Source organism: Epinephelus fuscoguttatus, linkage group LG13 (genome assembly GCF_011397635.1).
Source record: "Epinephelus fuscoguttatus linkage group LG13, E.fuscoguttatus.final_Chr_v1".
Lineage (NCBI taxonomy): Eukaryota > Metazoa > Chordata > Actinopteri > Perciformes > Serranidae > Epinephelus > Epinephelus fuscoguttatus.
In genome coordinates, this window is record NC_064764.1 from 11,806,064 (window position 1) to 11,831,182 (window position 25,119).

Sequence of the window (25,119 nt, forward strand, 5' to 3'; positions counted from 1 at the left end):
CTGCCCCAGGGCCGCTACCATATGCTATCTACAGAGATAACACTGGCGATCTGAACCAGTCAGTGGCGAAAAAAAGCACGTTTATATGGGATGCATTTGCCCCCATTACTGTTTTAGCTCGTTTCGCGGCTCAATACTGAACCAGTTTTAGAACAAGTGGTACCCATGAATCATACGCACACATACACATGGGGAAATAGAGCCCAGGTTGAAAAATACCGAAGTTGTCCTTTAATTACCTCTAACACTTACAGTACTCAGGACCCACAACGATGAAATTATGCAACACTCGAAAAGGGCTTTCAACAAGCAAGTAAGTACCAGTAAATATTGTACATGCATATTAACTGTCCAAGGTCCAAACCCCTGGGCGAACTGACAAATTTCTATGTTGCCTTCATGTTTGTGAGTTTAATTCCGTTGGAGTTAAGTATTTAAATTGTGCAGTGGTTAACAGCATGCAAATTTGTATGTGATACTGCCAGCATGTTGCTACTAACTTTAACTGAGATTTAAAACTTGCCCATCACAGTTCATACACCTAGAATGAAGCAAGGAGTCAGTCACTGTACCTATTGGTTGTAACAATACTGTGTAGCCAAGGGAGGGGCTGGGAATAAAAAAACAACCCTGGATGTCTGTCTCCACCGAAACTCACCTGGATAAACACCATCATCCTCACAGCCACACAAGCATTAAGTAGGAACAAAGATTACATTAAGATACAGCCAGGACTCTAATCTGTTTGTGTGACAATCTGACAGGTCTGAAAACTACTGTCAGGGGCTTACAGCCACAGTCAATCATCCTACAATGTTATAAAGCAAGTTTTTATTGCCAGAGCACTCAAAGCAATACCTCATACTTTTTATCTAGGTAGAGTTGTTGGCACTGGCAGTAAGTAAAAAGATTCAAATAAGTACTTACATACTGAGACTTGTCCAGTTGTGCCATGCTAACTGTCTCTGTGTTGTCCATCAGGGCAGAATCAAAGTCCTGCAGTCCAACACTGGAATGGACGACTTTGTCCTTCACAAAGATGCTGACTGCCCGTAACATGAAGGACACAAACAGGTGCATGTGGATGTAGTTTCTGGTGCAGTGAAGTCGCCTGCCATGAAAAAGAAATAATATTCACTGTTATAAATGAATGATTAAGAGTACAATAAGATGCAATCCAAACCACTAACATGTCTGTGTAGATACTGTAGATGGCTTCATACAAAGGGCTCTAGTTTCCCGGCGCAGCGCAGGGTGGCGAACCCCGCGCAGAGCTAGTTTCGAGCAGCGCAACCCGAGGCGCGCTCAGTTTGGTAGTTTGGCAGACCGAGGTGCGCTGAGATGGGTGTGGTGGCGCAGCAGGGGGAGGTGTCAACAGATCCAGCTTGGCGCAGTGACAGTTTCTGCCAAAAGGCTTCGCCGAAGGTGCGCTAAAAGCTCGCTAACTGAAACCACGTCTACTGTCAGCGCAGGCGGAGCGCAGCCAGTGTAAACCGAAGTTTGGCTGACCGGTGGATAGCGCGCACACGTCACCAAAACCTCACAGGCAGGTTTCCAGAAGATCAGGCACATTAATGATGCAATAAATACCCCAAAAAAACCACTATTCAATGCAACTATCTGCAATCAGCACATAAATGTATCTCTATATCGACTGTCCCGTCACATCTGATGTCAGATCAAAGGGGATTGGCACCGTTTGGCACGTTTGGCACGCGTAATGGAAACCCAACCTGATTTGATTAACACAGTTGCAAACTAATGAGTTCACATCCCTCTCAGCCAACCACAAACAGCCACAGCATCAGATAGGGAGGGAGAAGTTTGGCCGTCTGATGCTGCTGCTCTCTTCCGCCATGGCGAATTGAGTAAACTCTCATTACGCCTTCATGCGGCACATTTAACGGCGAGGAGAGGGGCTCATTTGATTGGTGTGATCTGCATGGGCTGAAAGAGGAGTAGCTGGGCCAGGGCGCACAAAATCCACCTGGCCACACCCAGTTGGCGAAGCGCAGGTGCGCTGCGCCTCCGCCGTGCCCGGTCTGCGAAACTAGAGCCCAAGGAGTTCAAGTCAAATCAATCTAGGGCTGTGTAAAACAATAACGATTATTATCTCAATATAATTTCCCACGATGGAGATTTAATAAATCCTCAATACAATTAACCCCATACACCCCTAGAGGGGGGCAGTAATGAACCCATAGTGCCAGTTTCCACCAGCCACCTAGGAGAAGAAGGAGAAATAGTAGTAGCAGAAAAAGAAGACAAGACCTGCCACTAATGCGCATGGTAACATAATAACAACAGTAGCAGGTCGTCGACGTAGGTAGACTTTTTCATCAGACTGGTTTGACATAAGGTGACTAAACGTAATGTGAATAAAACTTCCATACACTTCCTCCTCCTCTAAACATCTATTCCCAAGTTTCATCAGCAGTAAATAACACCATGTTACTTCATGACGACATCAAAGTCCATCCTGTTTTTAAAAAGAAACTACACACTGTACTTGTAAAGAAAAAACTGACCACAGTTGAGATTTTTGTTGTTTTGTATATTTATTCTGTTCACATTATCAGCTGAAGCACTTGACTAGAGTTGAGATTTCTTTGTCTATTTGCTGTTTTATTTATTGACATTATTTTGATTATAATTGTTTTCAATCTACCTCAGATTTTTAAATGATCTGCTGTTTGGCAGGTGTGTGTCACACTCTGACGATAGATAATAGTTTTACCACAGTTAACAGTCGGGTTTCTTGAGCTTTCACTCAGGAGCAAAAGTCAGCCTTTGAACTTGAAAGAAATAATGATTTTACCTTTTAGATAATTATCACTTATTATCATCATTGACTGTTGTGATTTTTTTTTATCACGCTAACATTTTTAGCCATATTTCCCAGCCTTACACAAATCTCATTTATTTCAGCTTGGGTTGGCCTGAAGATGATGCATGTGTTATTAGGGAATAAAGATGTCTTGACTGAGGAGAGAGTCTAAGGCTAGGCTTCAGGCACTGTTGAGTCGAGACTGAAGAAAAAAAAAACTTGAGTTGGTTGATCAGATGAGCACTGACAGTAACACTCCCAGCTCCATTCCAGCTTAAGGCGCTGTAGTGGTTGATGGGAAAAAAATTTCAAGTGGCATCTATCAGAAAATACAGCCAACCAGTTCTATAACAAAATGTCTCAATGTCTTTTTCCGTAAGGAAAGCCAAAAGATATCTGTAAGAACCATCAGCTTCTCAATTTAAAGTTTAAATCTCAGAGCCTCAAAGTCAGTTGTTTCTTCTGTTACATTTCTGCACTCCCAGCGGTGGTGAACAAGAAGCTGTCAGGGACTTTATAACCCACTTCATTGTAGGCATAAAGGTCTTGGAGCCACAACACTGGGCTGTGGCAGTGACACATCATTGTCCTTGAAGAAGCCAGCACAGAACTGCATCTTTCTGAGATGTAAGATGTGGTTTACTGTTCTCAGTCACTGCAGTCAGAGATTGTATTGGAGGCTGGCAGTTGCTCTTCGGCCAAGATGTTCCTCAGGACCACACATACAATTCTTTATTTTCACTCTAATGAGCATAAGTGCCGTTGTTGTTATTGCTGCTTTTAATTACTGTAAGAAAAATCCTGTATCATCCTCAATTGACTCTCAATAATCAGTTTACTGTTGTAGAGAGCACTGTGTGGCAGCTATATTTGTGTCAAGAGCTGTAAATGTCTGCCTGAACATTTCTGATTTGCACTGAGAGAGATATTTCACTGAATAATTTAATTAAAAGTATTCAAGCCCATAAAACAGCAAAATTTTTCTCAGCTCTTGTTGCGCTGCATTAGATATCCTGGTTATCCCATAGTTGCTGAGCACTGTAATAATGTGATTGTTAACTGCCGTTTGCTGAGGTAAATGTACTGTAGCTAAATAAAGCGTCATATTAGATGATGAATATTACACATAAAGAGAGGCGACAAAGTCGGATAGAGACGAAAGAGCTGAGGGAGGCTGAGGAAGAGCCAAAATCAAAGATTTACGAGCTGCCTTATGATCTTAAACACATAGCAGTGCTTTGACCTCTGTTTGTCAAAAAGCATCATGATGGCTCTTTGAAGTTAAAGCTGTAACTGATCCAGAAAATGTTTGAAGTTCCCCTGATCACCTTCAGGACATTCCTGTCTGAGATTAGATGTTTTTGACTAAATCAAATTTCCTGCAACCTACTCCTGTTGTGAAAATGCTGCGAGTAGAGTACCCACTACTAATTAGGTAGGTTAATTGTCCGTAGGTGTGAATGTGAGTGTGAATGGTTGTCTGTCTCTATGTGTCAGCCCTGCGATAGTCTGGCGACCTGTCCAGGGTGTACCCTGCCTCTCGTCCAATGTCAGCTGGGATAGGCTCCAGCCCCCCCGCGACCCTCAAGAGGATGAAGCGGTTAGAAGATGAATGAATGGATGGGTGGATGGATCTCCATTTGGGTTTTTACAGCAGTTTGTGACACACAGCCTCTTGCCTGTGTATGGTAAGCTCCCTGCATTGTACACACACCAACCAAGCAAGGCTGGGGTAGAATTGCATGCCCAATCTAAAAGTCTACATTTCTGGTTGGATGGACAAATGTTCCTACTTGACACATTATGAAAGACTTGGGTATCAACAGGTTTTTTTTGGATATGTGCAAATATCACAATGCTGATCTTTCCAAGGAGGTGGTTGAGGGAATGAAAGAGGAAGGCTGTGTTCACATGGTTCAAACTTTGAAGAAATCCTATTTTGACCCAAAGAAGCAAAATGGCACAAGCAGCTCAAGCCATTGCACTTTTCCACATTTTGATGTGATACATGACATGTTATGCCACGTTAATCTGAGTACGCACAGCTGCATGTTGACAGGAATATTAGTGGAATATTCACTTTCATTAGCCATGCAGGAAGGAGCTTAGTAGGAATATTGTCTTTATCAGAATAAGGAAGAAAACAGAATATTTTGTAGTCTGTGTTCACAATGATGGCTTGCCTGTATATGGAAAGAGGGAGAGATGCTTTTAAAAGCATTGGGCAACACAGGTGTGGCCCAGAGGTTAATATTGTCTCAAAATAAGCTTGTTGTGACCTCAGATCACAGTTATTAGTCTCTCCACAGGTGGACATTCAGTTGTTGTGCACTCAGCAGCACTTCTCTGTAATCAACACTTGCTACCTGGGTTTTGGCAAGACAGGAGTTGCTGATAAGAATTTGTGTCAAGTAGGTATAATTTTTGTGTATTGGTTATCCATAATATATTTAATCAGCTGTGGTTATGCAGACAACACTGCTTCATTTTCAGACTCTGATTTTAAAACTTCCCTGTGTTTCTCTTCCATGCTCGGAAAACTTTGATTCAGTGGGTGCCATACAGTCTCAAGAGGACAGGGCTTTCCAAAAGGTTGCTTAAGTGCTGAGGGGATGATTACACCCTCTGTAAAATCTGTCATAATAAACCTGGAGAGGCTTGCCACAGAGACAGTTTAAAATGTAAAAAGAAAAAAATCAATCTTCTCAAGGCTATTTGTGGTGCATGAAGAGAAATGGTTTCCCTTTCCTTCGCTCCTCAGTGCAAATAGAGGGAAGTAATGCTTTCCTTTAAATCAAGGCTTTTAGTTTTTCTCTCAAGTTTTATGATTTGAAAATGTACATCATTTTTATTTTTTTTCACAAAATGGATGTGAATTGATCTGTCTGTATCCCTGTTTTTTTTCCACAAAAAAGTGGTTTATTCACAGGATTGGTAGAAAAATTACATAGCCTTGCAGCATATTTAAATAGTTAAATCAGCTCAGTGAAATGAAATATTCTGAGTTCAACTAATTCTAAATGCTGAAGTCTTTCACAGGCTATTTCTGTTCAAATCCTTTACAAAAGATCATTGCTATTCTCACTCCAGTTTCTAAGCCCGACTGTGAAAATTAAAGCATTGTTCTCTTGTTACTTTCCCGATCCCTAGGGGCAGTTCTGTTTAGTCGCAGAGGACCACTGCTCCTCTCTGCATGTTGTTTTTGCTGGGCCTTGTCAATCACAAGTTCATTAATTAGCTGTTAGTCTTGACAGAATGGCAACATGCCAGTGACGCTGCATGAAATTAGAGTTTTGTTCTACTTGATGATATGTAGCACATTCATCAGCAGCAACACGAATTAGTAGCTGAACAAGTTCCAAGCTTTGGCAAATAAAGTAATTTTGGTGCAGGACATGGGGCCATTATTTATTCATTTATTCCTAATTCAGAAACTGCGAATGTAATTACATTGGTTCATCTACTTGACTACATGTACGTACATAAGATACAATGGATATACAATGAATACAATACACTGGATACATTAATAAATAATATAGAATTAATATTGCTGTATTCCCAAAACTCTGGACTACATTTAAGGACAACTTTTTTTACATCCACTGCCAACTTTGTGCAGGTTAGAGTTTATATAAAAGTGAATGTTAAGTCTGTAAACGCACACTCCATACCCTTACTTACTCATTTCCTGCACTGGCACTGAAAGTTGGAATGTGGATGGGATTTTTTGGGATATTGGGCTGCATCATTTTTCAGTCTTTAAGTGAACTCTTCAATTAGACTTGAATTTCTTGTTTAGCGTGCTTTGTACGACCATTTCTGGATTATTTCACAAGGAAAGACAGAAAAAAAGATTCACATACTGCATGCTGCAGTTTTAAGTTAAAAGGCATGTTTTCTTATCAGTAAGGTGCGATACACTCGCTCTGTAAGAACCCCGCAAGAGCACGATCTTGGGGAGGAATTGCAGAAAAGCTCTTGAAAAAATGCTCTTTAAGAGCCAATTTTTTTTTTTTTTTTTCAGAAAATATTTTCTAGTGTACTGTTTAGCTGTAAAATAAGAAAACTTTCTAATTTTACCGCTAAACGGTACACTAAAATGTTTTCCGAATTCATCTGAGATGAGAAATAAAAGAGTTGTATTAGACATGATTGACAGCTGCTCACTCCGAAAATGGCCTGAGATTGAAGTTTTTCATCACGAGGTGCAGAAGTCCAGTGTTCTTCCAGACCACTTCCTTCCATCCATCCATCCATCCATCCATCCATCCATCCATCTCATCTGCTTTAACGTGGCCAGGTCACAGGGGCAGCAGGCTGGGCATCCCCCCAGGGCGTTCCCAGAAGAGATATGTAATCCCTCCTGCATGTTCTGGGTCTACCCTGAGGCTTCCAACCAGTGGGACATGCCCAGAACACCTCTAACAGGAGGCACCCAGGAGGCATCCCAATCAGATGCCTAAACTCCCTCAACCGACATGAAAAAGCCGTGGCTGTAATCTGAGCTCCCCCTGGATAACTGTGCTTCTCACCCTCTCTAAGGCTGAGCTCAGCCACCCAATGGAGGAAACTCATTTCCACCACTTGTATCCACAGTCTCATTCTTTCAGTCACTACCCAAAGCTCATGATCATAAGTGAGGGTTGAGACATAGATGGATGAAATTTTTTGCTCAGTGACTAGTGCTGCACGATTTGATAAAAATGTGCGATTGCGATTATGGGGGACAATGTCGCGATTTGCGATTGCAATTACAATATAATTACAATAAAATATAAATATAAGTGGTATCATGAGTCTTTTTGCTTGATTCAGTGTTTCCCCTACATTATATTAGGGGGGCACTGACCTGACATAGTTATTGTTATGGACAGACAGTGTGTCAATGACCATCAACAGACTGAGCACAGTCAAACTGTACCTGAACTGTACACACAGCGGAGCGAGCCTGTGTTGCATTCAGGCGTTGTCACGTAAATGACAAATTCCAGTGCCATAGCACAACACAGCAGCATGTCAAGTGGGCCGAAACAGAGCAAAATTGCTCAATTTTTCATTTGTTATGGTTGTTGTTATGATTTCCCTGTGACACTTACAAATATTTGCATAACTGTGCTTGGATGTTGTTTTATGAGGCTCTGGCGGTTTTCAGTTGTCTCATTGTCTTTAACGTTACACGGCTCGGCTTTCTCTCGCATGCACTCTTTCTTCTTCTCTCTGTGCTGTCTCAAGTGCTGATATAGATTGGTCGTGTTGCCGCGGGACGTGGCGACTTTAACTTTTAAACTTTTACACAGCACGTCTTTCTGTTCAACGTTGCCGTACCTGAATCCAAAGTATCGCCATGTAATAATATATGTTGCGTTTTTTTCGCCACCAACTCAGGCTGTTCTTGGTCGAGCTCATGCTCTTCTTAAGTGTCTGTGTTGGTCACTGCTGCACGCACCAGGATAGTTTGTGGGCATGATGTCAACAAACTCCACACACTACAGGAGAGGCAGTCACGTTCACACGTTAACATTTATTTATATTAAATTGCAAATGGCAGCCTTTTATGCGGTTATGTAATCGCACAGCCTGACATCGCGATTGCGATTAGATTAATTGTGCAGCACTACCAGTGACACTAAAATTAACCTGCTGCCCCTCAGGGGGCGAGAGACTTTCCAAAACTAACTGACCAACCTGAAAAGTATGTGGTTGTTAGGCATTAAACCTTGTTGTTTTATAGTTCCCACACCTGAGACTTTTCAGGATACAAGGTAGAATGTAAAGATGTGGACACAGTAGAGATCCACCTCCTGCAGTTAATCCACTGATGTGCATGCTTGTCACAAAGGCAGCACATAATTTAAACATTAGAAAATACTCTCTTACCTGAAGTATCCAATGATGAAGATGGCCACGAGCAGAGAGCTGAAAGACACGGCATAGCCAATGGTGTACATGACATACAGCCGCTCAAAGAAGTCTTGCTGTGAACACAGAGAGACATATTTGATTTTCAGTCCACTCTTGAAGGTAAAATAGAGTTGCCAAAAAAACCACATATGACTCATGGCTCAGGAGGATACATGCAGTGAATACCAGGGCCCGTAATCCTAAGACTAAAAGTAGCTCTTAGTGACGTCATTTTAAGAAAAATCTTAGAACTCCTCGAATTCTAAGATTTTTCTTAGAATTTTCCCTTGGTAAGATAAAAGTTATTCACAAAGCATCTTGGGCCCTAAGAGAGCTCCTAAGGTAAAAAACTGTTAAGAGGAGGGAGGAGGACTTTTAAGAAGCCTAAGAGTGTCTTAAACAGAGAAGATGGTGGAAAGACAGAGAGGAAGGAGAGATATTCTCCATATAGGCCTATTAAACGACAGTGATTTAATAAGACGCTAACAGCTTGATCATGCAGGGATAATGTCTGTGGCTGACCTCATCAGGGATGAGCTTACTTTTCCCACCCAGCATAGTACGCAATAATGCGTAAAAGGAGAGGGAACGATGCATTGATTTGTCGGGCAATGTGCTCCCAAGTCTACCTCTTCCCTTGTGCCGTGATCCCGGGACCGAATTTCGCTCTTAAAACTCCTTTGTTCTCCTCGACAAGCTGTGCCAACAGCAGGCACTGCTCTTCTGTCCAGTTCAGCTTTCTCGTTCTTTTTTTCTCCATTTCGTTCGTTGTTTTGGTCATTCTGCCAAATCAAATCGCTTTTTACAAGGAGGCCAGCAATCACAGTAATTGCTGACAGCTGAGTCTGCGTCCACCATTAATATCGAATAGATTAAGTAGAAAAATTACCAGCATGGCACGTAAACATAACAATAAGCAAATCAATATAATAATCGGCATGTGAATGAGGTACGTTCAAACATTTTGAAGCTATGTAACAATTAATTAACAATTAATTAATTAACAATTAACATTTCTTAACATTTAACATTTCTTAATACAGTCTAAGTTCTATGATCGGTTGATTTCACTGTCCATTCATTACTAAGAGCACAGTTGTTTTTCTTTTATTTTTTATTTTTTCCTTTTTGTGACAACCAATCACAGCTTTTAGAAGACTGCGTCATACCTAGCAACGGGGTCAACCACACCTCCTCACTAAGATAAAAGTTTCTGTCCCCTCCTTGCTCAGAGTTGCTCTCAGAAACTTCCTGAATCACTCCGAAGCTAAGATTCCTTGCTAGGAATTTTTAGGCTAAGTTAGGAGCTCCCTGAGAGGACTCTGAGAATCTTTGTGAATACGGGCCCAGGGGTCTAATTATTTTGTATACTTTGACAGGAGAGTGAAGTGAAGGAATAACAGGTGCAAAGAATTCTAAAGCTGTATTCCTGTCTCACCTGATGTAACCTCTCCAAACCTCAACTAGTTCAAAATGCTGCAGCACTCACTAAATCCAACAGAAGAGTCCACATAACATCTATTTTAGCATCTCGTTACCCATACGTTATAGAATTCATTATTCATTTTCCGTAACCGCTTATCCTATTGAGGGTCTGACACACAGACACAGACAACTATTCACACTCACATTCACACCTACGGGCAATTTAGAGTCACCAATTATCCTAACCCGTAGGTCTTTGGGTTGTGGGAGGAAGCTGGAGTACCAGGAGAAAACCCACACTGACACAGGGAGAACATGCAAACTCCACACAGTTGTGGCAGCAGAAGCCTTGCCTATATGATGTGTCCTCTAGCTCTTAACATGATCGCGTAAAGAAGGATAAAGCATGGAAGGAAACAGCAGCAGAAATGCAGCTGCCAGGTGAGCAACCTAGCTGCTAGCAAACAGACACAAAGACACAGTATATAGTGCCAACAAAACTCTTAAGCTATTAAGCTATTTAATAATGTGACTCTCTGTGTTGGGCTTCACAGTTGGATAAGTAATAACCCATGCAGCATCCTTGTGTGCTTAGTATGGGAAACTACTGCATTGTACGTTGTTCAGTAGGCACTGTCTTCGTACAGTTTGCATACATCAATCTTGATGTTGTACCCAAGTTAATTAGATCCATGTCGGGCAGTATAGCTTGCACTAAACTTGTAAGACTGCTAAAATCTCAGAGTTTTTAAGAGGCTTAAGTCAGGTCTATAAGAACCAGAGGAGACCATGTCTTTGGAGTCAGGCACCTCAACTCAGGAACGAACTGCCAGTTTAGATTGCTTGCTCTTGAATCTGTTTTTCTTCCATTTTACTTTTACTTGTTTTTACAGTGTTCTAGTAATTCATTCATGCCTCACTTGTCATTATTAGTGTATCAATTCTACTTAAATGATATATCTGGTGATTCCTCTTGTTTTTATCCCCTTGTAAAACAATTTGTAACTTGTTTTTGAAAAGAAAAGTGCTATATAAATGAAGTTATTGTTACTAAAATTGAACAAGATGCTAATACTGCTATGTACCCTGTATATGTGCCATCAAACACGTAGATGTAGATAATGTAGGTTTAAATGTGGATGTTATGGCAATTCATAATGTAATTTTTAACTAAGTGTCCCGGGGAGACACAAACTTTTTCTTTTGGGTCAAGAGCTCAAGAGAGACCTCAAGGTCCCATCTTTGCTTTTTGCAGATGATGCGGTTCTGTTGGCTTCATCACACCGTGACCTCCAGCATGCACTGGGGCGGTTTGAAGCCAAGTGTGAAATGGTCGGGATAAGGGTCAGCACCTCAAAGTCTGTGGATTTCCCCCTCAAGGTTGGGACTGAGTTACTGCCCCAAGCGAGGGAGTTTAAGTATCTCAGGGTCTTGTTCATGAGTAGGGTTAGAATGGAGTGTGAGATAGATCAGCGTTTTTCTGCAGTGATGAAGGCGCTGTGCCGGACCGTTGCGGTGAACACAGAGCTGAACTGGAAGGCAAAGCTTTTGATTTACTTGTCCATCTACATTCCAAACCTCACCTATGGTTATGAGCTATGGGTAATGATCGAAAGAATGAGGTTGTGGATACAAGCGGCTGAAATGAGTTTCCTCCAGAAGGTGGCTGGGCTCAGCCTTAGAGATAGGTTAAAGAGCTCGGACATCCGGAGGGAGCTCGGAGCAGAGCCACTGCTCCTTCGCATCCAAAGGGGTCAGTTGAGGTGGTTCAGGTATCTGATCAGGATGCCTCCTGGGCACATCCTGCTGGAGGTGCTTTAGGCATGTCCCACTTTCAATAGTCACATTAAGACAATTACTAAATCAGCCTACTACCACCTTAAAAACATAGCAAGAATAAAAGAATTTCTGTCTAAACCATATACAGAAAAACTTGTTCATGCTTTCATTTTCAGCAGGCTGGACTATTGTAACGGTGTCTTCACAGGCCTGAGTAAAAAATCAATCAGACAACTGCAGCTCGTCCAGAACGCTGCTGCCAGAGTCCTCACCAACACCAAGAGAGTGGAGCACATTACACTAGTGCTTAAATCGCTGCACTGGCTTCCTGTGTGTCAAAGGATAGACTTTAAAATCTTGTTACTTGTCTATAAAGCACTAAATGGTCTCGGGCCTAAATACATCTCTGATTTACTTGTACGTTATGAAGCATCCAGACCCCTCAGATCATCTGGAACAGGTTTACTCAGTGTTCCCAGGATCAAAACCAAACAAGGTGAAGCAACCTTTGTTTCTATGCTCCCCGCCTGTGGAACAAACTTCCAGAATATCTGAGGTCGGCTGAAACTGTCAGCTCATTTAAATCAGGGCTTAAAACATTACTATTTACTGCAGCTTACCAGTGAACTAGATATGTAACTTATTGTTAGGATAATCTGTAGCTATTGTTTTTATATTTGTCTGCTGTTGCTTTTGCTTTATGTTTGCTTTTTAAATGCATTTTCTGCACTGTTTTCTTGCTTTTAGCTTTTGTTTTTAATGATCTATTGTTCCTTTAATGTTTTATCTTAACATACTTCCCTTGTAAAGCACATTGAATTGCCTTGTGTATGAATGGTGCTATATAAATAAAATTGCCTTGCCTTGCCTTGGTAGGAGGCCCCAGGGCAGAGCCAGAACACTCTGGAGGGATTACATATCTCATCTGACCTGGCAACGCCTTGGGATCCCTCAGGAGGAGCTGGAAAGCGTTGCTTGAGAGAAGGGCATCTGGAGCACTTTGCTCAGCCTGCTGCCACTACGACCCAGCTTTGGATAAGTTGTTAAAAATGGATGGATGGATGGCCATGAGCTGAAAAAGTCTTGATGCCTCTGCATTAAAGAATGAATCAGTAACTCATTCCCAGAGCTCTTGCCATGTCAGTCTGAATTTAATTAAAACTGAAGAAAAGGTAGATTTATCAAGTCTTTGCATGTACAGTATGTGGCAGTCTTAAATCCTTAGTATTTGTATGCTTACAAATTGGAGACAAGGTCGGGAGTTTTAACAAAGCACTTGTTTTCCTGAATCTAAGATATAAGCTTCTTAAGTACTGGCAAGACTCAAAGGGCCCTCAAGGTTTAGTTGATATCGCAAACAAAAGCAGCCCCCTCCCTGGTAATAACCTATCTTCTCATTTTCACAGAGCAGGTGACTGATAGTCTCCCAGGCACTAGGGTTGCTTAGATGAATGGGTTGTATAAAAAGGGTGAAGTTGAATCACCTTACACAAAAGTAGTTCTCTGTCATTTTGAGACTATCTCTCCACCCAGCTACATATTCCATATATATGGGGACATAACCCATAAAAAAGTCTCAACAGCATAAAGATAAACTTGGCACTAGCATTAATACGTGTTTACTCTTCTTGACAGCTGGATACTGTACACTTATTTTCCCTCCACTCCTCAGGTCAGTGGTTAGAGCAGAGCTTTCACTCAGTCGGTTTCTCAAAAAGAATCCCTGCTATATGACTAGTGCTCCTATTTCGAGAACCTTTTTTTATGTGTGTGTGTGTGTGTGTGTGTGTTTATCAACTACCTGCTCAGTACTACATTAGAGGAAAAAGATGACATTTCCTCAGCACAGTGATTGCCAGTTGGAGAATGCAAGATAGGTTTTAGGTATTGAGAGAGAATTACAGAGGAAATGCTGTAAGAAAACCACAATCCTCCCACACCAAGTCCTGTCAACTTTTCAGACTTTTCTCTAAGTGTGCTTTTTTTCTACCTATTACTAGGAATGCACCGAAATGAAAATTTGTGGCAGAAGCCGAAGCCGAATAATATTAAACGCTTGGCCGTATACTGAGTACCGAATACCGAATATCGTTGTTTAGTTTTTCATTAGTTTTTGCAGATGAACCCCCTCCAGATTAGTGTTGTGACGGTACCAAAATTGGATCCCACTGTACAATACCAATGAAAATACCATGGTTCTGAGTAGTATCACGATACCACAGCGAAAATGAGGCAGATGTGCCTTTTGTCATTTATGAAAAGATAAATCACATTTCTATAATATATCAATGATATTTCAATGGAATAAATTACTTATTGACTTATTCATACTTCAAAAACAGCATCAATAAGTGATCAAAGGGATCAAAGGGATCAAAATAAAATAAATAAATAAAATAAGAATCAACCAGCCACCCTCCTCCCATTCATAAGTAAAGAACAGTCCCTAAAGTGCGGTGAGGTTTGTCGGCCATTACCTGCAACAAATAGAGAAATGTGAACGGCTCGTTTCTCCTCTGACATGTCACATACCTGTGTTCAGCTGGCTCAGCTGTTCAGGTAATTCTGGGCAGTCCACACGCCAAGAAGAGGATATTATTGGAGCCGACTTCTCTGTCGCCGGTAAGCCAATGGCTGCCGTATTTGAAAGGAATACATTACTGTCTGTGTCTGTGACCCCCGTTCAACCCACAACCGGTGCGATTCGCCTTTCGTTTCTGCTGGTGGTTGAAATCTGTAGGCTGCTCGCACAGCGTGCTGAATGATTTAAGCCTATTTTGCTCGCTCAGAAATATTTTTAGTCGCAAATGCGATACATCGCCACACTGCCAACATTTTACTCCGCCCGTCACGGCACGCTGTTTGACTGCGTTATCAAAACACGCCGCTATTATTCGGCCTTGCTTTTAACTTATTCCACTGAATACTGAACGTGTGTTTTTTTGAAATATTCAGCCAAATATATTTGGTTACCGAATATTCGGTGCATCCCTACCTATTACTGTTGAGTTTGAACTCATTTGGCCTAGAATAATTTGAAAAAGAATAAAATAGCCTGAAAAGAGATGGTCACTCTTCAAATTAACTCAAACAAGTCATAGACATGCAGCCTGTGATGAGGAGTCGAAAGTTGACATTGTTTTGTATTAAGAGGTAATACGCAAAAGAAGGTTCTGTTTCAGAGGATGGCAAGAGCTGTTCATTTGTCGGACAGTCATGTGGAAAGCTGTGAATCTTAACTTCTGCACCACCAACCAATTTTGAACAATGTTTCATGATATAAAGCACACATGGATGCCCAGCATTAAATTCCAGTTATTAAAGAACATTTGTTCTTGTCAGATTGTTCACAGCCAGTCTCTGCATGAGCTTGCTCAAGAGGCTGTGAGATTAAAAGCTTTGACTGATACATATGCTAACAATCTGTGCATTTATCCATGTATGTATGTAAATGAGACTGATTTAGCAAGTTTGACAGTCAATATTTGACAGTCATACTTACTCTCCCTTCCTCATCAGTGGGCTGGAGGAAGCGCAGACACTCTGAGTAGTTGTGCCATGTTTTGTTCCAGCGGTCCACATACACCCAGGAACCGTTGACATCACACTTCCTGTAAGCATGTCCTGTAAACACATACTTTAACATGATTTTGGACACTTACAACACAAACAAGAAAAATGGTTTGTTCATGATTAAAGCATTTAATGCAGGTTGATCTTATGGATTAGTAAAGTGAAACTTCTACTATCCAAGGACCTGCACACCCTTAGCAAACCCACATAGGTAAATTTAATTATTTTGGCTGGTTAGACTGCTTTTGAGGACTGTATTGGCATGTACAAACAGTGCTTGCTTGATATCACCCTGACTCCCTTGACAACTTTGTTGCACCTGTTAGAGTGGGGCAAACACCTTCATTTTTCTTATAGTCTTTTTCACAGAGGACATTTTGACATGTCAGAGTACAACCCATTCTCACTCCGACCTCGACACATATTATCGTTTTAGTCATGGACTTTCCACGTCCACATACAAAGTTTAAGGTACGCTGGGTGCATCAGTTGTCAACGTTCTGGGACACCATGTCAAGTTCTCTTTTTTAAAGATACACTTCTGTTGTCACAGGAAATTTAACGTTTACATACAGCCTCTTTAAAAGTAAACACACTTTGTTGGTACAACACCGCGTATTGACTTTATTTTTTCCTTCAACCACAAACACACATGGTTGGGTTGAGGCAACAAAAGCACGTGGTTAGGTTTAGGAAAAAAGAATAATGTTTGGCTTTAGAATTTTACGGGACACGAACACCGCTCTCTCGGATGAAAGTTTTTGTTTGTTGGATCACCCCAAAACCACCCCTCCCGCCCACCCGCCCCTCTCTGAGTTTTGCAACCTCAACTTTCGTCCTTGTCCAGCCGTATTTCCCCTGGCACCGTTAAACTTTAACTGCAACCAGCCGCCTTTCATGCCTATGTTAAAGGAGCAATAAGCGAAATTCATCATTTCTAGATTGAAGGAATTAAAAAATAGCTATGTGAAGAACTAGAGGTGTAATTTCATCTGGAGTATAGCATGACCTCACACACCCTCTCTCTGTGTTGATCTCCAGCCCCTTGTTTACAAGCCGGTCCGGCTGTGCATTCATGTGTAACGGAGTTAATGTTTTAATGATCTCACTTGCCTTTAATAACTATGTTGGTCATCCTTGGAGATACACTGCTTTTGATTTATAAATATTTCGCTTGCCTGTACAATGTGTGCTGTTTTCGTATTGTGATGGGGAGCTGCAAATTCATATTGTCTGACAGTAACTGAATGCCACATTGATGGGCCCCTGCAGGCTTCACGGGTGCACCCCGTTAGTAAACAACAGTCTGCAGAGCATCGTAGCATGGTAGGTCAAGTTTTACCGAGCTCCGTAATATTTATTTTAACGGGTTTTACAGGCAGTGTGTTTTATTTTATGTGTCATTTTATTGCAGTGTCACTTGTGTCTTGCTGGGCTGTGGGAGCTAACTGACCTATGTTATTCGATTTGTCTACCAGGTAACAGTATTTTTATTGTTGTTGTAACTTTGGTTAGCATGCGTTAGTTAGCATGAACAGTCTGCAGAGCATCGTAGCATGTGTCACCTGTGTCTTGCTGGGTTGTGGGAGCTAACTGACCTATGTTATTCAATTTGTCTACCAGCTGTGACCGAATAAAAATATGTCGGAGTCATTGATGATCGTCCATGTCGTCTATACACAACGCATGAGAGTACAACCCACTACACATGCACATTCATGTGAACCCCCCCCCCCAGAGCCCTTCCCTCCCTATAATAGGCTACAGCCAGTAAGCAATGGCAGCACGTATTTTGAAAGTGAAATGGTGGAGTCAAATGTCTGTTTTAATTAGTGTTATAGTAACGTTAAGCACATGTCGCTATGTCGATTCAATTAAATTTAATGTTACAATCGTGGCATGGGTTAATGTCCGGAGCTTGAGTTATTAGCGGCTCTGTCCCAGCAATGGGTCAGGCTGTACGGTTGTGTTAGGTGAGTAACCCGGCAGCCCAGCTAACATTTGCAATTAGCATTGTAAAATGTAGCCCGGCAGGCAGCCTGGTGGGCTGTGTTTAGCTATTTCCCTGCCTACTTCAATGATGATGGTACCTGTAATAAATGTAATATATTTGCTGAGATGGAGGCGAGGCTCAGTGACTAGAAGAGCTGGCAGAAGCGCTCCATAGCTGTAAGTTACTCCAGTAGCCGTAGTAGCTCTAGTGCTAACTCCAGGAGCTAACGCTAATGCTAACACTAACGTCCCTACTCTTCTCCATGAGCCCGTGAGCCTGGCTCATGGAGAACAGTAGGAACGTTAGCGTGGCAGCCGACTAGTGCTAACGCTAACAGGAAAGCAGGGAAATAGCTAAACACAGCAGAGACTGAGAGTGAGTTAAAGACATCACTAACTGCTAAACTAAGCCAAACTTAGTTGGCTGTTTAGGTCTTATTTCCTCGCCCCTGTGGCGAGTGAATCTGCCTGTAGTGAAACCAGGGCTAACCGGTGCTTCTTCCTCAGACTCCACTTCACTCAGCTGCCAGCACAGCCAGTTAGCCTCCGCTAGCTTCCCAGCTAACGTTAGCTCTGGCTCTGTGTTTGGATCCAACCAGAGCACCGAGCCCTGGTTTGTTATTCAGGTTAATGTGGGAAGAAGCAGTGGGTATATCGGGCAGCTGAGTGAAGTGGAGCCTGCGGAAGAAACACTGGGACTGTCTGGATGTAATAGTGCGTGGAGATGCACAACAGCAAACGTAGTGGTGGAACGATTTCGTTTTTTGCCCCTTTAAAGGACGCCTTTTTGGTTGGTTTCTGAAACCCAGGCGCCAGATTTCGACGTCTTCCAAGTGAGACCGCACTGCTCCTGAGAAAGAAAACTGGTATAAATAGTAAGATTAATAATGTCTCAATTCCATTTAGCTGCTTCGGTTTCAAGGTCCCGGTGTTGTGCATGCTGGTTCAACGTCACTCTGTCATGGCTTACCGGGATCCATGAATAGAACAGAGCCATCGTTAATGTTGTGAGAAGCACCTGTGCTTTTACTACAACAAAACATCTGCTGTGAAAAAGGCCTATCAGTGCATGAAGTCCAGTGACCTGATAATTTCCATCATATCATCGCCCCTATAATTAGCCAAAATAATTGAAAACACCTTTGTGGGAGTGTAAGCACAAAGTACAAAACAGATAATGCTATATGGTATAATGCAATTTTTTGTATATATGTGCTGATTTATTTTTTTAGATACTCCTGTTCAAAATAAGTCACCCTGAAAATGACTTACATTACAGCCTATCAACAGCATAAACAGCCTGAATTTCAGTCCTCTTGTCTCAGAATCAGTAATTGTATATCTGCAAAATGAATACATTTTTTAAAAAATACATAAACTGTTAACCTTTGTGATTAAAGTCATAGATGTAAGAGGGGCAGGGAACCTTGGTAACCAGCCCAGGGGAGCCATGGGGCCAACAAATGAGACCGTCCCAGTCTGGAGGGCACACCTCATCTACAGCAAGAAGAGTATAAGCAGAAATTAACATACATATACTGGGGGGGGGTGCGTGTGTGGCGCATGCTGACGAGATCGAGGCTGAGTGAGAGGAGACAGAGGGAGGCTGCTTAGTGAGAGAGCGGAGGGTCGGGGGAGGGATGCGAGATCAACGCCTCCGCCCGCTCGACACTAACGCACATGTCACGGAGCGGTGAACAAACCAAACAACACAGTGTCAGGAGAATGACGATGACATCGTTCATCAGCGATTTCACTAGATGGCGATAGGACGATAGGATATGGACAAGATCGCCCAACTCTAGCTCCCACATGCTAACCTACTCAAGGTCAAATGTCTTCATAGCATAATGCATACACTGAATCTTGGCTCTACACTTTTTTAGCATCACATCTTCCTTTGCCCTTTGCCAACAAAAGCTTTTCAAATAATCCAAAGGATGTCAACTGATTTTATTCTGCAGGATGTATACAAAATCAAAAAACATTCTTGCGAGAAAGAGCCACTTAAGAACAACAAAATGGACACCCCAAAAATAATGAGCACCTCTGCTGATTCACATCCTCCCTGCTCCACAAAAGACTGTACTTTTATGTGGAAAACATTCTTTAGAAAGCAATGCTCTTTCTGTTTGGTAATGTCACATAATTGACAATTCATCACTGAATATCTTTTCAGAAAGATAAATATAATTTAGTGAAAAAGGCTACTTATGAAAGTAATTATTGGTCAGCTTCTGGTTGCCACTGTGATTATTCTATGCTGTTTCATAAAGGTTTGAAAATTCAAAACATTTAAGCTAAAAACTGGTGGAAGCTTAACGTTTTTTGTTAGAAAGTAATTGCAGCTTTAATGCCACACTCCTTCATTAAGAACTGTACATCAGGCCATATCAAACTTATTTAGTTGACTATCCTAACCCCTCTCCTTAACAATGACTGTCCAATGATAGCTTAGCGATCCTATTAAAACAGGGAGGGCCTTTCAAGTGATGGATTTTAACCGAGTGCAAATATTCCCACAGTATACAGCAAAGAGTAACGCAGGGCCATGCCTGTAGTGCTGCTGTCTGTGAAAATACTCGATTTAAATGTTGGTTTTGCCCCGAGCATGGCTGCTCTGTCTGGGGATGTCTCTAGGCACCTCACGATTCCATTCAATTCCAATTCCGAGGGCAACTATTCCGATTACACGACGAAAAAACACGGCAAAAAACACTGAAAAACACGGTATAAAAAAACTCAAAAGCTCTCAAAAAAACACAAATACTATTATTTACAAAGAAAACTCCACTAAAACTCACCAAAACTCCGCTAAAACACAGGTAAATCACTCTAACTTGCACTCTCCTCCTGCTGTGCCCACTTCCCTCCCCTCCTCCACAGGTAATGACGTCACTACCGTATATCACTGGAAAGCTCCGCTTCTCAGCTTTCAGAATCTGTTGGAATACGTCGATACTGTGAATGGTCGAGGAGTTACGGTAATTTGAAAAATAAATATAAAAATAAAATTAAAATCGATTATGAGTTTTCCAAATCGATGCTGGCACCGTTCCAGACAGAATCTCGATGCATCTAAAAAAAAATTTTTCACATACAGGGTTAATTTTGTCCATTTCTAAAAACACAAATAAATGTAGGATCGGAAACCATTCAACAAAACTGCAATTGTCATTTTAAAGTTAAAGTTTAAACTGACTGATTAGAAAAGAAGTGTTTTTAAATGAATGTTCAAAGCACAGCCGTTATTGGTTTGTCTGTCTGCTGCAATGCTGAATACATGTTAGCTGCCATCAACAGTTTTGTTTGTTTGTTTGTTTAGTGAGCTAAAGGGGATTGGGGAAAACATTAAATTCTAATAGCATCAGAGAACTGTTGTCGCTTTCCATTGCTCCTGGTGAGATATGATTGACAGTTTATTGGACCAATGGAAGAGAAGCTACGCAATTCTGCTCCTCGAACATTTGTGTATTTACTGTAATGATTAAACTCAGAAAAGCTAAAAAAAAAACAACAGCAACAACAAAAAAAAGTTTTTCTTTGCCTTTTTATTAATGGACAAAATTAACCCCATATATGCATCCATGGTATACAGTAAACACATAAGAGGTTAAAATACCCTTGAAGATGCTAACTGTTCCCATAACAGCTAAATAAATACGTGTATGTTCCCCCTAAGGTTTACACTGAGAGGATGCTGAGTCGGAGAATAAATTGAGTGGGGAGGTTAAAAATGGGGCTAAACACTGCAAACTGCACAGGTGCCATGCAAGCTTGAAAAGCTGCAGGCATAGCAACAGCACATAAGGGCTTGGTGAAAAGTCAGCTGATTCCATTTATCCTGTGTACACACACACAATGTAGCAAACATTTAATGAATCCACATAACATCTCTGAAGCCCAAGTAACTTTCTGTGCACATTTTGTACCTGTGGACCCTGGATCAATGTTGGAGAGGTTCTGGTAGCACTGCAGTTTGATTTCGTAAAGGATGTACATCTGGTCCTGTGCGGAGAGCGGACCATCATACTCCATCTGTGAAGCACAACAAACAAGGTCAGATCTGTAGCCCTGAATCTATATGTGAATAAATCACCCAGTGTCTTTGGGCTGTTCAAGAACATTTGGGACATCTTGCCTCGTTCCATGTGCTGTGAGCCAGGCCCACAATTATTGCTGGTGGAGAGGAGGATAGTCATCATATTGAAAACAATGGCAGAAAGCAAAGAAAAACAACATTGTATTGCACATTTTTCACTTTAATATTTGTGTTTTTTAAATTAAAAATTGTGTATATTTTATCATCACAGAGTGGATTATGTGTGTGTTCATCTAATCTTAATTGGCTCACTATCCATTTTACATTAAGTGTTACTTCACACAAGTAACATTCAAGTACTGCTAGGTCTGGCACAAAGCTACACTTATACTACCAATATTCTGACCTCCTACATGCAACAGCAATATTGTTCTCTGCTGTGTAAAGAGTATCACAGTCTCACGAGGCTGCTGTTGTGGCTATAGACTTTTTTCATTACAAATCAATAAGAAACGCTGTATAAATTATTTAGATGGGCCAGCTCAAGCCCCATCCAGTTGTTGACACAAACCCTTATTGTGCCAACAGTCTTTTCACACATCCAGCATCACTGTAACTTCTAAATCCTTTCACATATTGATAGGTTTGTTTTTTTGTTTTTTACTTGAGTTCTATTTAAGATTGTTCTTGACTTTAGTTATATTGTTTTGCTTAACGTTTTTTTGGTTTGAAGATGCACACATGGATATCCACAGTAGAGGCATAAAGTCAAAGGTAATTGGACCGGTTGTTCAAGTCTCAAAGACATTTCAGTCACTCGTCCAAAAAGCTGTGTTACTTGATGGCATTTAAACTTTGTTCAGAACTTGATGTCATATGAGTTATTGCTGTCACTTTACAGTCAGTTAGAGTCATATGATTTAAAGTATGAATGGCCATGAAACTGGTTGAAAAGAGACTCTATATCCACAGTTATCAAGCCATCTAACAGATAGTTTGAAACAGGGGTCACAGAGCAGGGGCACCTGTACAGACAATTTTAACCTATTTCAAATTAAACTAAGAGAGAACATAGTGCTGTCTGCTGCTGTATGTGAAACACTGATTCTAAAAACCCATTCAAAAACCTCAGTTTTAGGCTTTAGGAACATCGTTTGGTAAATTATAATATGTGATTTTTAAGCAGTGTCATCATTCCTCCTATTTTATTTTTAGGGTATGTATAGGACTATGATTAGACTAGAACAAGATAAGCACAAACTTATTGTGTTTATTTGAATTCCTCCATTTAATACTTGCAAATGAAAAAAGCAAACTGTTGTTTACCAGCTTCACAGAACCTGCTGCAATATGAGGCGGAAGAGTAAATTACATGTTCATTTTGACATTTCAAAAACCAAATTTTCAATAATGTTGTTTTTTTAAGGAAAGATCCATTTGTAGTCATTGACATCATCCCGTTTTCAGTCTACACAGCAGTCAAGCCTCAGTTTAAGCTGAAGTAATGTGCCCACTTATTTTCATTTTTTTAAGGAAATATTCAGAGCTAGTGCAGGGAGCTCTGATTGTACAACTTAATGAAATTTCCATGCCCCTAAACTCCCATTTATGATGAAATATTTTTGTGTGAGGACACCTGAACCAATTTGGGAAGATTATGTGTTATTTCTGTTCTTGACCACATGAACCAACTGTGCAAACTCAGCTCCAAATTTCTCTCACATCTGATTAACAGTACAAGCAATAATCCTAAAAACAAGACATTCTGACATTCAGAGAAAAGGAGTGAAAACTAATTCTCCATTTAGACCTGGATATTGTGTCGCTCTCAAAGTGTGAATCCAGAAGGATTCTCTTTGTAAGAGTTTTTTTAACCTGCCTCCTCCCCTGATTGATCTGGCAATATGTTCATTCATTCATTCATTCATTTTCTAACCGCTTCATCCTCTTGAGGGACGCGGGGGGGCTGGAGCCTATCCCAGCTGACATCGGGCAAGAGGCAGGGTACACCCTGGACAGGTCGCCAGACTATCGCAGGGCTGACACATAGAGACAAACAACCAGCAATATGTTCAATGACTACAATTTCTAAAGAATAGCTACTGCCATGCTGAGCTTCTTTGTAGTGCAGGGCCATGGGATATAGTGGGTTGCCAGTTTTTATAGCTTGTTTGTGTTCAGATAGTCTCACCTTTAACTTCCAAAACAGCCACAAGGACATTCAAGGCAGTACACAGCATGTTGCAATTGATAAAAGATTTGATGTCAAAGTTTTGCCTGATGTTGGATCTAAAAACGAGCTGGTGTTCAACACGCTCACACAGTGATTGCAGTTTCCGCATTTGTGATTACCTGTTCTGGAGTCTAGCCAGGTTTTCTGAGTAACTGGTGGCAGATAACTATGTACTAGTCTGTCACTCAATATTGGAGCCAGGGATGGACTGGCCATCGGGCGTACCGGGCAATGCCCGGTGGGCCGACGCACGTCTGTGGGCCGGCCCAGGTCTGTCATAATATATTTTTAAAAAGTATATAGTTTTTATGGACCGCGACGGTAACGAAGACACAAATTGGCCCATTGGTTGATTTTCTTGAAGGACATTGGACTAGTCCAATGAAATCTCTCAGCTCTCGTTGGCCCGCCCCTCCCCTCCTTCCTGACTAAAGTTTGACTGACTTTGCCATTTGCAGGACCGGAGGAGTTAGAGGGAGTGTGATGACTGTGGACCCCAAAAAATGGACAAAAAAACACACAAACGAAAGGGAGGAGCAGAAAAGCTCAGAGACAAAAGGCAAAGAAATTTAAAAGTGGACGCTGCAAAATGCGCAAAAATCACCGATATGTTTGCAACCGCCAGCTGGTGGGGGGGCGGGCGGGAGGGGGAGGCGAGTGTAGCAGTCCCGGGGCCGTCGAGTGCACAGGTGGTTGTTGGAGAAGAAGAAGCGGAGGAGGAGGGGGAGAAGGAGGAGGAGGAAGACGTGACCCAGCAGCAGGGACAGATGTATATCAGACTGTTGTCTAACTATTTATTTTAGTCATTATTCCTGTTACAATGCAATTGGTATGTATCACTCACTTTTTTGTCTGTCCAACTCTTTCTCTTTAAGGCTGCCCTGTCCCCCAGGGATGTGCCTTTCATTGGTGTGGACTTCACAGGCATTCATCACATTTGTAAGTTTACTATACTGTATACTGTTGTTATGTGAGCTTGCTGACATCCACGTGGATGGTCATAAAGCCCATTACTTTTACAGAGTGACTGTAATGAATGCAACTATCAAGTATTGCATTATTTTAAAGACACCAATACTGTCAATGTATTTCTTTTGACAGTCTCATTCTCACTGTTCTCTTGACCCACCTGGCCTCTCTTTTTCTCCCCTTAGGGCATATTTTCTGTCTCCCTCAGAGCACCAAGGTCCATGCAGCCTTTTGTCTCTCAGCATATGTAAGTACACAATCAGCTATTATCTCTCTGTTCACCTAAAGATTATTTAAACTATACCTTAACTGATTGCTGCTCTCTTTCTTTCCTTTGTCTGCCTGTCTTTGCATCTCTCTCTCTCTCTCTTACTG

General features: G+C 41.4%; 1 protein-coding gene across 5 annotated transcripts in view; it reads right to left on the bottom strand.

The window, feature by feature from the left end:
• The window catches only part of pth2ra (parathyroid hormone 2 receptor a), a 91,372-nt gene that overhangs the window by 46,844 nt on the left and 19,409 nt on the right, over nt 1-25,119 (bottom strand). For 2 of the 5 annotated variants that reach the window (XM_049594939.1, XM_049594936.1), the window contains exons 2-6: nt 21,433-21,538; nt 18,887-18,997; nt 15,438-15,559; nt 8,708-8,805; nt 928-1,111 (exon numbers count right to left, since the gene is read on the bottom strand). In XM_049594939.1, coding sequence (XP_049450896.1) covers nt 928-1,111; nt 8,708-8,805; nt 15,438-15,559; nt 18,887-18,997; nt 21,433-21,538 — 621 coding nt within the window. Of the gene's footprint in view, nt 1-927; nt 1,112-8,707; nt 8,806-15,437; nt 15,560-18,886; nt 18,998-21,432; nt 21,539-23,733; nt 23,780-23,894; nt 24,034-25,119 lie in introns of those variants that run through there. The other 3 variants (XM_049594938.1, XM_049594937.1, XM_049594940.1) reach the window with 3 other exon arrangements.